This window comes from Symphalangus syndactylus, chromosome 17, assembly GCF_028878055.3.
Source record: "Symphalangus syndactylus isolate Jambi chromosome 17, NHGRI_mSymSyn1-v2.1_pri, whole genome shotgun sequence".
Taxonomy (NCBI): Eukaryota; Metazoa; Chordata; class Mammalia; order Primates; family Hylobatidae; genus Symphalangus; species Symphalangus syndactylus.
In genome coordinates, this window is record NC_072439.2 from 80,882,921 (window position 1) to 80,896,889 (window position 13,969).

A 13,969-nucleotide genomic window follows, 5' to 3' on the forward strand; every position below is an offset into this window, starting at 1 on the left:
CAGTTCCTCACTAAAGGAATTTAAATTTTTTGCATACTAGTGATGAGAACTTGATTTTCCACGCTGAAGTCGTAAAGGTCTTTCAGTATCTCTAAAAGTGTGAGTTAAATCTATTTTCTCATGGCCAGCTTTTAAAGGTCAGTGAAGGACAGCACTTTGAAAGAAATGGTTAATATGCATCCTTCCAGAGCTAGTATATATTACAGCTGTCCCTTTGGACTCACTCCAGAAACAGCCCAGTGACTCTTAGAGGAAGAGAATTTTAGAGGCCCTAACTGGGGCCCAGAAAATTGTACTGAAGGATACTTGCTTCCCGTGCATCTCCTCTGTAGTGAAATTTGTTTAAAATTATGTTTCTTAGCCCTCAAATCCAAATGGTCTCTTGAGTGCTTTTGATTTTTCTTTAACCATCCATTTCTTGGTATTTCTATTGCTACCTCTCTTTGTTCAGGTCCTTGTTACATTTTCACTGGAGTAATTTCAACAATTTAGTTTTTCTACCTGCCTTTCTGTGCTCTAGGATTATAGTGACACCCCACCACCACCCCCAGCATAAAAGACCCTATCGGCCGGGCGCGGTGGCTCACGCTTGTAATCCCAGCACTTTGGGAGGCCGAGGCGGGCGGATCACAAGGTGAGGAGATCAAGACCACGGTGAAACCCCGTCTCTACTAAAAATACAAAAAAATTAGCCGGGCGTGGTGGCGGGCGCCTGTAGTCCCAGCTACTCAGAGAGGCTGAGGCAGGAGAATGGGGTGAACCCGGGAGGTGGAGCTTGCAGTGAGCCGAGATTGCGTCACTGCACTCCAGCCTGGGCCACAGAGCGAGACTCTGTCTCAAAAAAAAAAAAAAAAAAAAAAACCCTATCCTGAAAAAGTTCGTAGCCTAATAGGAGGTCAAACATGACTACAGATAATTTTAACGAGTATGTTGAGGTACAGTTATAGAAATACATATAAAAGGCTGTGGTAACATTTAAAAAGGGAGTAACTGACTCTAGAAATATTTAAAGTAACCCAGATTTGAATCATGTTGTTTCTGTAGCAAATGTAGAGGGAAGTTTTGTTCTCCTGTTCCAAATCAGACTAAAGATTCATTTGGTAATTTAAAAATCAGAAAAGCTTTTTTTTTTTTCTCCTAGTTAATGGGTTGTAGGGGGGTGAAAGAACCATCTCTCTTTCCTCTGGAGGCTCAGTATTTCAGTCTGAGAAATAAACTTGACAGTAGACAGATTAACAGGAGAAAAGGCATGTAAATGTATCGTATGCATATGCATAGGGGTCCTACAAAGTATGAGACTCAGATAAGGGCCAGACGGCTGAAGCTTAAATAGTACTTTTAGCTACAGAAACAAATATGGGCTTAAGGCTCCTGGAGGGTGAGGGGAAGAACTGTGCTGCAAACGAAAATTGTCTTGCTATCTGAATAAAGTCTCTCAGATAGTAGCCCTCAGAAGAATAGGTTAAAAGTCTGTATGGGCCTGGTGTCTTGGGTGTGCAGACCTCTAGTCTCTCCTGTGATACGAGTTAATGTACATTCCAGAGATGGGGTTCACAATTACATTTCTTCTGGAGGAACTTCCCTCTTGATAAGGGAAACTTCAGAGAAAGCCCTTTCTTCACTTTAGGAGAGAAGAGGATGAAGAGACAGAGGTACAGGAGAATGTCAGACCTTGGTTCTGTTGCTGCTCATCATGTCAGAGTGTCATACTTTGGGGTATAGTTTCCTGACCCCTAACATGAGCAAATAAAGAGATGTAACTGAGTTAGCCACAAAACTATTTTTTTTCCTGTTGGCTCTCTAAAAATGAGAGTGGAAAATGTTTTGTGAACATACATCTAAAAGTATGGGTAAAACTTGTTTTACAAACTGTTGGTCATTCAGCAAACATTTAAACAGCTTCTATACTTGTGGAACATAAATAACTAGAAAACACAAGCTGCTTATTTTAGCAAATTGTGGCTGTTTGCATTGATCAGGCTGCCAATTGTGCCAATTGTGCTGAGGTGTGCTTCAAAATAACTTTCTAACTTTTTTATTTTTAATGACTTTTTAATGCAGGTACAATATTGATGTTTTAAAAACATAAGTATTTGGTGTTTTGTTTTGTTTTGTTTTGTTTTTTGAGGCGGAGTTTCGCTCTTGTTGCCCAGGCTAGAGTGCAATGGCGCAGTCTCAGCTCACTGCAACCTCTGCCTCCCAGGTTCAAACAATTCTCCTGCCTCAGCCTCCCAAGTAGCTGGGATTACAGGCTCCCGCCACCAGGGCCCAGCTAATTTTTGAATTTTTAGTAGAGACAGGGTTTCACCATGTTGGCCGGGCTGGTCTCAAACTCTTGACCTCAGGTGATCTGCACCCCTCAGCCTCCCAAAGTGCTGGGATTACAAGCATGAGCCACAGCGCCTGGCCTAAAAACATAAGTATCTTAAACATAATACACTTTTGAAATTGAAACCTGAACTGAAATATATAAAATATACTTTTTGCATATTTTAAAGTAGTTAAGCCAGAAAACATCTTAGGCTCTATTTACAGAGACTGGTAATCCATAGTCAAGTAATAGTTTTCTGTACTCTGCCTTGGAAATACTGATTCCAGAATATTGTACTAGATTTTCATTGTCACATTTTGAGATGAATATTAGCAAAAGGGCATATCCAGTGATGGCAAAAATGAGATGGTAAACTGTCTTGCCTGAATTATGGTTGAAGGAATTGGCGGAAAAAGACCCAGGGGAAATTCTAATAGCTTTCAAGTATGTGATGAGATAGAGAAAGCGGAACTGAGGGAATGAACAAGATAATTTAGGAGTAACAATGTTTAGGGATAACTTCAGAATTACTCCACAAAAAGTTCCCTACCAGGTAGTAAGCTCCCAGCAATGAAAGTACCCACTTAAATCACTTCTGAGATACTTTCCTATTTCAAGATTTTAACTTAATGGCTTAAAGAACTTAGGTTGACACTGTAGTACTGTGGTTTGCAGAGGCAGGGTTTAGGATAACTTCTTAGCCACTGGGCACTTATCCAGTTGATACCAGATAATTCTAAGACATTACAGGGATCAGCAAACTTTTTTTCTGCAAAATGCTAGATAGTAATATTTTAGGCTTTCCAGGCCATATGGTCTCTATAGCATCTGCTCAACTCCGTTGTTGCAGTGCGAAAGTATTGTTGACATTATGTAAACACAGTTTGTTACCTGTGTTCCAATAAAACTTTATTTACAAAAGCAAGTGGTGAGTTGGATTTGGCCTGTGGGTCATACTTTGACAACCCTTGCCTTAACTAATGAAATCTAGAAATAGAGTGCTAATGTAAATAGAGAAAGGCTTTCAATTTAGGGATTAAAAATCAAACTGTCAAGATGTCATTGTCTTCGTGGTCTGAAAGAGTACACATCAAGTGTTCAAAATAGTGAACTGCCCAATGAATTAAGAAACTTTCCAGTGTAAAAGTCAAATGACAATGGAGAATCCAATACTGTTTTTTACTCTTTATTTCTGCTACTTACATTGTTCTTAAAGGTGTTGTTACTTCTGGGTAGTACTGTCTGCTCAATTGGGCTGCTGATGCAGACCCAGTCCATACCAACAAGTTAACGCAGGTTGAGGCCTTCTGAGAACCGAAAGATTTTTAAGTACTTCCTTCCTAAACACAGTAACTTTTAGCAGTAATTTTAACACCAGAAGCAAGAAGTAAACAAAAATCTGTGATGATCGAGGCATCTGTTGTCACATATTTTGTGCTCCTAAGGTCATACAGCAGAGCCTCTTGTATTATCTTTTGGCCTGTTGGCCTTTAGTTTATAGTTTGTAAAATGGTGGTCACATGTCAATGCTGACCAGAAGGAGATGCTACCGTAATCAGGTAGGTTGGCCTTCGCTGAGAAGTGACCATTGACTGCCAGAAAACAAAGAAATGGGAGGCGTTTGGCAACCTGGGGTTGTTGGTTTTGGACCAGAAATGTACCCCCAAGTCTCCCCCAAATTTCTCAATAATCCTGAAGAGCTTTGCTGTTTGTATTTTAATATAACCCAGTAATTGGTGCTTATAATGAGGACTGTAATTCATCAAAAAGGTAAATTGTGAATTGTGTACATGCACACTCTTCTAAGAAAATAGGACTGCTCTATTTTGAACAGTCTTCAAATTGAAATAAGTTATTTCGATATATAGAAAATTAGGATAAGCAAAACCAATTTATTTACTCTTAAGAGTTCCAGATAGTAGTGATTTGTCAGTATGCATATGAATCTTTAGTCCTGGCATTCTGAACTCAGAACCTCAATAGAGTGGTTTCTTGACCCCTAAAGTGTTTTATTTTTAGTAAATACATTTTTAATTCTGTGACCTCAAACCTCCAAACTACATTATGATTTCATAATTTTATAGTGATTTATCCCCCTCTATTGCTTTAAATTTAATAATTCCATCTTCTTTATCACTGTTTAATTTTTTCTGTAGTCTAAAGACCCCTTTATTTAAAATGTTATATATTCTGATTTCTTAATTTTAGGGATTTTTCTCTAGACAATTGAGAATGTGTAATTTTTACACTTTAATGTTCATTTGATTATAACCTACACTTGAAAAGCAATTTTTAAAGAAATCTGAGAGAATTTAAAAATCATTTTAAAAGCATCATGTCATTTTTAGCTCAAAATACTTCAGAGACTTTTTTTTTTTTTTTTTGGAGACAGCGTCTCGCTCTGTTGCCCAGGATGGAATGCAGTGGCGCCATCATGGCTTGCTGCAGCCTTGACCTCCCAGGCTAAAATGATCCTCCCACCTCAGCCTCCTGAGAACCTGGGACCATAGGCATGTGCCACCACACCTAGCTAATTTGTTTGTTTTTTTGTAGAGATGGGGTCTTGAGCTCAGGCTGGTCTCGAACTCCTTAGCTCAAGTGATCCTGCTGCCTCAGCCTCCCAAAGTGCTGGGATTACAGGTGTAAGGCACAGCCCCCAGCCCAGAGTCTCCTTTTTACTAACAGTGTACAACATAAAATTCAAACTCTAACATGGTTTTACATCTGGCCACTACCTACCTTTCGCCTCTCCTCCTTTGTCACATATTCCACCTGTTCCCATGCACTTTAGACTCATGTAATAAAAAACAGCTTGTATTGCTAGGAACAGGCCACATTCTTTCATGGTCTGACTTTATACACACTTTCTTGTGGCAACCTAGAACACTCTTCTACAGGCTCTCTTACGTTCAGGCCATACCCTTTCTGTGAAAATTTTTAATCTATAATATTCTACTGAAACTTTACCTCTCTGAAGCCTTCCCTAATCTCCTCAGGCTTTTCCAGTGTTCATATTCTATCTTGTAACAATTATCACATTGTTAAACTATGAGGCCCTTAACTGCAGAAGGGAAGGCATCTTTTTAACCTTTGTTTTTGTACCATACTTAGCCTAGACCCTGACATTAAGCAGGTACTTCTCAAAAAAAAAAAAAAAAAAAAAAAAAAGAGAAAACAGGGTAGAGACGGATAACAAGGGATTCCTGACACCAAAGCTGTAGATAGCTATAACATTTCAATAGGAATCTTGGGAATCTGGGGAACTGGAAGCAGCTGGGAAAGCACCGGCATCTGAGCCACTGAGTACTCTTCCAGGCTTGTGTGCAAGCCTTGCCACCTTCAGGTATTAGCACTTGAAATATAACTTCTTAATGAAGCTGCTTATTGCCGTCTCAGTGAAAAAAAAAAAAAAAATCCAAAAACCTTTTCCTACCCCATCTGGTGCCAGCACTCTATAATTCCTAATAAGCTTGAAAAGATAATGTTGGTAATACTTCACAAGTTTATTGCTAATGTTTAACATTTATTAAGTGCTTACTGTGTGCTGATCTCTGTGCCTACGTATTTTTCATATATCACTTCATCTATCTTCACAACAATCCAATGGAGTAGATGCCATTATTATCCCAATTTAACAAATGGGAAAAATGAGATTCAGTGAGATGAACTAAAGTACCCAAGGCCATACAACTATTAACTAAGGGGGCCAAAATTTGAATCTAGTGTAGATTCAAATTAGAGCTCATTCTCTTATTCACTACCGGGGAATATTGCCTGGCCATAACTGAAGCCCAAATAACAGCATGGTTATAGTATGGGCTTTAAAATAATCTAGACCTGGATTCAAAATCCATTTATTGGAGGCAAGTGACTTCACTTCTGATCTTCAGTTTTCTCATATGTAAAATGATAATATCTACCTCAAAAGAGTTACTGCCCACCCAAGTACATAGTACATACTAAAAAAGCAAATGTTAGTTCCATTTGCCGCTTCTACACTTTATGTGAACCCTGGGGTAATGGTTTGTACAGAATAAGGCCTGGCATGAGAAGACAAATAACCTTCTGACAAATAAAAAAGCTGTCATTCTGTCTACCAGAATGTCAACCAGTGCCTGCCTTCCAGGATCAACAAGTGTCTTACTACCATAATCACATTTATTCTCTTAATGAAAAGGGTTTGTCTTGAGTATTTAATAGTTAATTACCCATAAATATACTACAGTAGAATAAGGAATAAATCCAGTGATCTGTCTACTATACTAACTAGGCTTCTTTCTTGGTAATACTTAGGGAACATATGAGGATTCCTTGTGGGTTGTTATTTATTATATAAAATAGTTGCTCCAGTAGTTCCATAATAGAGACCTGTCAGTGCCATTCAGCAGAGAAAAATCATAAACACAGCTGCTGTTTTTGTGTGGCTTGTGGTTTTGGTTTTGTTTTCATTTGAACTTTTTTATGCAGGCATGTCATCATTTAAAAGTAGTCATTTGGCGTTTTCCCTTGCATTCTTCAGATTTTTTGTAGGTTTAAAAAAATTTAAGTCACTTCTATAATTGTTCATACAGATTGATCCATCTGGTCTTTTTACTAGCCAATGAATTTTTTACATGTAGGAAAAAGGACAATTATTTTAAATTCTATAATTTCAGTGGATCTCTTTTATAAGTTTGAAGAAAAATAGTTTCAACTATAAAAAATATTTTTCTTATATTCTTCATTGTTTCCAGTTAATTTCTGTATTTCCGTGGGTGGGAAAAAGGCTCATAATTTCTGCTATTCCTACTCTTCACATCCTTCATATGTTACAACTCTGAAGCATACCATAATTATTTGTTTGCAACCAAGAATTGGTACAGCATAAATGTCTAACCGAATTAGGCCCTCTTGCTCTCTTTAAGTCACACTGGCTATGAGGTGGAGGTGGATTAAAGGGGGCAGGCATAGATTCAGGGAGACCATTTAGGCCTTTGCAGTGGTCCAGACAAGAAATATTGATGGCTGGCCCAAGGTACTAAGAGTGGTATTTGAAGGAATGTAGACAGAATACAGAGAGAATTAACGAAGCTTGTTGATGGGTTAGATGTTGATTGGTGTGAGATGGAGAGAGGAGTCAGGGATGGCAGGTTTCCTCTCCTCTTTCTTGTGTTTGTTCAACTCTTACTTATCTTTTTTTTTTTTTTTTTTTTGAGATGGAGTCTCGTTGTGTCGCCCAGACTGGAGTGTAGTGGAGCGATCTTGGCTCACTGTAACCTCTGCCTCCCAGGTTCAAGCGATTCTCCTGCCTAAGCCTCCTGAGTAGCTGGGATTACACGTGCACGCCACCACGCCTGGCTAATTTTTGTATTTTTAGTAGAGACAGGGTTTCGCCATGTTGATCGGGCTGGTCTCGAACTCCTGACCTCGTGATCTGCCCACCTCGGCCTCCCAAAGTGCTGGGATTACAGGTGTGAGCCACCGTGCCTGGCCGCTTATCTTTAAAGGATTAAGTTTATGTTACCTACTATCGGAAACCTTCCCACCCCAAACTTGATAACCACATTATGTGCTTTTGTAGAACCTGGCACTTCTCCAGGATAGCATTTATTCTGTTTTGTAAGTGTGAATTTAATTACCCTACACACAGCATGCACATAATCTTCATATTCTTTGCCTTGTCTTGTGAAGGCAAGGGCCATATCTATCTTATTCATCATTAGATTCCCACACCCAGCATAGTCCTGGGGACAGCACCAATGCACTTTTGGTGCATAAGCAAACAGTGTCATTTATAGCTGTTATCTACAATACCTGATAGACTAATCAAATATAGTAGGTTATCTGGGCCTTTTTGATTCATGTCTCTAGCTTAACTTTCATTTTTTTCTTATTTGGTATCTCTCACTTTGCCTTTTGATATACTCTTACAGTTTCACTTACTGAGTAAAAGAAAATATAAACAGCAAGAAGTAATCTTGTGTTTTATGGATTTTGATAATATCTTCCAAAAGACCCCCCCCAAGATTGTTGATGTCTAAAAAAATTAAGGGCCTTCAACTCATAATAATACTTAATAGTTTTAAAAATATTACAAACTGATTGGAACATTGCACTAACAAAGAGAGTCATGGATCTTATTTATGTGTAGATTCATTTCAGTCAGAAGTATTAGGACTGGGTTATTTGAGAAAGTAGATGGATCATTACAAATTCATTGTCATACTTCAAGGAAAAGTCATTGATGACACTTTCTAATATTGTGAATATATACCTAAATCATACTTTAAGAACAGAATGTCTAAGATATCACCTAGATAAGAATCAATACAAAAAGAAAAAGGAAAATTACAAAGATTGATTTAAGAAAGAAAAAAGACTAAGTCATAAAATTTCTCATTATTACAGGTTGAGGGCAGGGAGTGAAAAAGGAAAAGGGTTTGACTTCTCTAGGCATGGTTTTACTTATTTTAAAATAAGAGCAGTGGACCCATGATCTAAAAGATTGTTTCTGGCCTAAATTCTGTTCTTCCGTAAGATAGAAGAGAATGATAAAGGTGATATGCAATGGGAATTTGGGGTTGAATTGCAACTTTTCATTCTTCCCATAGCCTTATCTCTGTCTTGATGAAACCTTAGAAAATCCACTCAACTATAATGTTTTCTTAAATGACTTTATTAAATTTAATTAAATACAAATGGTTTTTCTAATCTCTGCTGAAATAAATTCTTTATAGCCTAATTTAGAGCAACAGTCTCAATTAGAATATTTAAGGTGAATTATTACTGATTAGCCTAATCAAGTCAAACTATGGAAAATGAGTTTTTACATTTTAGCAGTGTTATAAATGTATTCTTCTGTAGTTGTGTCTCTTTTAACATATGTTTTCCTTCTTTGATTTAGGTTTCTGCTTTGGGACAACCATACATCTAATTCCTTAAAGTAGTTTTATATGTAAAACTTGCAAAGAATCAGAACAATGCCTCCACGACCATCATCAGGTGAACTGTGGGGCATCCACTTGATGCCCCCAAGAATCCTAGTAGAATGTTTACTACCAAATGGAATGATAGTGACTTTAGAATGCCTCCGTGAGGCTACATTAATAACCATAAAGCATGAACTATTTAAAGAAGCAAGAAAATACCCCCTCCATCAACTTCTTCAAGATGAATCTTCTTACATTTTCGTAAGTGTTACTCAAGAAGCAGAAAGGGAAGAATTTTTTGATGAAACAAGACGACTTTGTGACCTTCGGCTTTTTCAACCCTTTTTAAAAGTAATTGAACCAGTAGGCAACCGTGAAGAAAAGATCCTCAATCGAGAAATTGGTATGATACAATATCCTATTCTAAAATGCAAATAACTATGAAGCTTAACTGTTGTCCCTTACTAAAATATTTCTGTCTAAACCAATACCTTCGTAATCATAAATAGCTTTCTAAATAAAAATCATTATAAATCTAAAGTATGTTTTACTGTCGAACTATGGAACTATTTTTAACACCTTGATATTATTCCATAAGGTTTTATTTAAGAAATGTCATTTGTGGGATGACTTAGATTTGTTATATCTTAGTTTTGTTATTCTTTTAAAAATGATTGATAGGAATATTTGCTGCCTTTGCTCTAAATTGCTGAATATATTATTTTTTATATATTAAAAATATTTGGGACTTTGTCAACTCCTAATATATATGCATTCATCAAAAATTTTTTTAACCTAGAGGTACTTTTTTTACTCTATTGTGATCTTCCAAATCTACAGAGTTCCCTGTTTGTAAAAAACATGTTCATACTGTGTATGTAATAGAATGTTATATTCTTTATGTAATTTTATTAAAGGTTTTGCTATCGGCATGCCAGTGTGTGAATTTGATATGGTTAAAGATCCAGAAGTACAGGACTTCCGAAGAAATATTCTGAATGTTTGTAAAGAAGCTGTGGATCTTAGGGACCTCAATTCACCTCATAGTAGAGCAATGTATGTCTATCCTCCAAATGTAGAATCTTCACCAGAATTGCCAAAGCACATATATAATAAATTAGATAAAGGTAAGAATATGACTGATCTACCCTAATCATTACTATAGTGCAGTCTTCTACATGTGCCTATATCTTTGTATAGTCGTCTTTTTTTTTTCCAGCTAGATAGTAAGCTTCTTGAAGGCAGGGACTGCTTATACTGACAAGATATAGTTGAGTGCTAAATAGAAATTATGTACAATCAATATTTATTGGTTGAATTTTTGTATGAATATGATACTGATTTCTTGGTAAATTGTCTATAAAACGGAAGAAGTATAAGTTTGAAATTTACTGTATTTTGGGATTCAGAATTAGAGCTGATTATCTTTTCATAAAAACAAGTATCAATAGAAACATTTTATGAAATTTTTGGAAAACTTTATACATTCTTGTTATTATATATCATAAATACACCAGAAAAAAATAAGTAATTTTCTTAAGTATTAAATGCAGTAATTCTGATCATGGGTGATAATATATAGGGAGATTTTTGACATTTAATATATCAATTTCGAGAATTAAGTGAACAAGAAATTAAACTATATTGTTTTCGAAATGCATGTCATTGTATCCGATAAATGTCTATATTTTTCAGGGTAACAAAGTAAAATTATCAATTTGAGTTAACTCACACACACTATTAAATATCAAATTCTGTTAGTAGAATAAGTTAAGACATCTTACTACTATTTTATCCATATTTTTCAAAGTAGTTTAATGCAACATAAGATCTTTCAAAATTCTATTCTAGCATATATTTTAATGCTCTTTTCATTTTCCCCAACATTTTTTGTGAAAAATTTTCAACATATAGACAACTTGAAAGAAATGTACTGTGAACACCCAAGCCTCTCTAAATAGTTTGTCTTCCCATTTTCTTCATCTTTCTCTTTTCTTCTTTTTTGGCCTCCTGGCTTAATCTTAAAAGGAGAAAATTAGACAATCCATTTCCTCTCCCCTCTTAATTTTCTTACCTTTCCTCCCTCACATTTTCTGTCATTCTAATTGAACATCTTTAAACCTCCATTGGTTCTTTCTTTACTTCCCATAGTTACCAAAAACTCTTCCACCTTAGGCACTGTCAAACCTTTGATACCATCATGAATCACTATTCATAGGGGCGGTACCCATCAAGTATGTCATACAGTTTAGAATGGAAATTAGCTTGGTCTCAGGTACTTGTGACCCACGTATCACAGTTTTTTGTGCTTGTCATAAAACATGAGATTTGGGAATGGTCTGGCAGCCCCCTCAGATATAAACATTTTCTATTTCTACCTGATATTTACCTAGTTTTAATTGGGCTAATTAAAAAGCATTTCTGATATGGATAAAGTAATGATAGTGAACACTTGTTGAAATTTCTCCCTTGAAAAATGAAAGACAGATGGTGATTGCATCTAATGATGTTTCCCTATTATAGGGCAAATAATAGTGGTGATCTGGGTAATAGTTTCTCCAAATAATGACAAGCAGAAGTATACTCTGAAAATCAACCATGACTGTGTACCAGAACAAGTCATTGCTGAAGCAATCAGGAAAAAAACTCGAAGTATGTTGCTATCCTCTGAACAACTAAAACTCTGTGTTTTAGAGTATCAGGGCAAGTATATTTTAAAAGTGTGTGGATGTGATGAATACTTCCTAGAAAAATATCCCCTGAGTCAGTATAAGGTGAGTAACAAGTTTCAAAATATTAATTTTTAATTTAAAAGTAATCACATTGAGGATGAGTATCTGTATTTTTTTTTTTTTTTTTTTTTGAGACGGAATCTCACTCTGTCGCCCAGGCTGGAGTGCAGTGGCGCGATCTCAGCTCACTGCCAGCTCCGCCTCCTGGGTTCGTGCCATTCTCCTGCCTCAGCCTCTTGAGCAGCTGGGACTACAGGCACCCGCCACCATGCCTGGCTAATTTTTTTGTATTTTTAGTAGAGACGGGGTTTGCGCCATGTTATCTAGGATAGTCTTGATCTTCTGACCTCCTTGGCCTCCCAAAGTGCTGGGATTACAGGCGTGAGCCACCGCACCCGGCCAAGTATCTGTATTTTTAGGATATACTTCTTGATAAGTAATATTAGTAAATAGCATTTGTAAGCTTATTCTTTTAATTCTGTGATTAATTCATTTTGAGGGAATGAAAATGTTGACAGTTACTCTAGCTCCCAAATATAGATATTCCATGGGTTTGTTGTTGTTGTTGTTTGTTTGTTTTTCGAGATAGGATTTCGCTTTGTCTCTCAGGCTGGAATGCAGTGGTATGATCATGGCTCACTGCAGCATCAGCCTCCCAGGCTTAAGCAGTCCTCTCACCTCAGCCTCCTAAGTGGCTGGGACCACATGCATGTGCCACCATGCCCAGCTAATTTTTTTTTTTTTTTTTTTTTTTTTTTTTTAGAGACAGAGTCTCATTATATTGTCCAGGTTGGTCTCGAATTCTGGGCACAAACAATCCTCCCGCCTCGGCCTCCCTCAGTGCTGGGATTACCGGCGTGAGCCATTGCGCCCAGCCTGTTTGGTGATTTTTATCCCCTCCAGCCAGTGGCCATGGAATGGAATTGAAATAGACATTTCAAAAAATCCATGATCTACTGTTAAGATATACTATTGGTACTTTCCTACTCTCTTTTTCTGTTTATTAAATAAATACCTATAAGAAGCAACTACGTTTGTGCCAAGCATATGTCGAGTACTAATTTACAATACCAAATAAAACCTGGTCCTGGCCTTCAGGTTGCTTATTGTCTAGTGGGGCTTATGGGTTAAGAAAATGTGTATATAGTAACATTTATATTAAAAATCTCTGTCCTAACTACCATTTCAAAATTCAGACCAGTATATTTTAACATTTTTTGTAAATATTTATCCATAATGTTACTGGTCTCCACTATTTGTAGTTTTTTGTTTTAATTTTAGCAAAACTAATGTTTCTCAGGAAATGTTTGGACAAAAAAGCAAGTGAACAGCAGCCTTTGGATGGGACATCAATATGACTTAGTAGATTGAATGACAGAGGCATCCTAAGTGATACTGCTTTTCTGTTATCAAATACAATGTTTTCATAATGAGTATCCTGTGATCCTTGTTTTTAATTCCTTTTTTCGCCTCCAGTTAAGGGTAGAACTGTAGTTTCAAAAGTTGACCTTAATTTTTTTCTTTCATGCAATTTATATTCAGAAGCGTTTGATTGATCTTGTGCTTCAACCTAAATCCTAAATGTTAGTATTTTAAATGTTATAGCAACTACTAATAAATGTGGTCTATAATGTTAATTTTTTTATCACCTTTGCAGATTAATATGTAAATTCTCATAATACTCTTACATGTTACTTTTAAAATGAAAAACCTTACAGGAAATGGCTTGCCCCCTTAATCTCTTACAGTATATAAGAAGCTGTATAATGCTTGGGAGGATGCCCAATTTGATGTTGATGGCCAAAGAAAGCCTTTATTCTCAACTGCCAATGGACTGTTTTACAATGCCATCTTATTCCAGACGCATTTCCACAGCTACACCATATATGAATGGAGAAACATCTACAAAATCCCTTTGGGTTATAAATAGTGCACTCAGAATAAAAATTCTTTGTGCAACCTACGTGAATGTAAATATTCGAGACATTGATAAGGTAAAGTCAAATGCTGATGCTTAT

The 13,969-nt window shown here is 36.6% G+C and overlaps 1 protein-coding gene across 3 annotated transcripts in view; it reads left to right on the forward strand.

The window, feature by feature from the left end:
• PIK3CA (phosphatidylinositol-4,5-bisphosphate 3-kinase catalytic subunit alpha) overlaps positions 1-13,969 on the forward strand; it is a 95,894-nt gene that overhangs the window by 45,383 nt on the left and 36,542 nt on the right. For all 3 annotated transcript variants that reach the window (XM_063621743.1, XM_063621745.1, XM_063621744.1), the window contains 4 exons: positions 9,195-9,622; positions 10,137-10,346; positions 11,743-11,993; positions 13,700-13,945. In XM_063621743.1, the coding sequence (XP_063477813.1) occupies positions 9,271-9,622; positions 10,137-10,346; positions 11,743-11,993; positions 13,700-13,945 (1,059 nt within the window). In that variant the 5' untranslated portion in view covers positions 9,195-9,270. The remainder of the gene's footprint in view (positions 1-9,194; positions 9,623-10,136; positions 10,347-11,742; positions 11,994-13,699; positions 13,946-13,969) is intronic.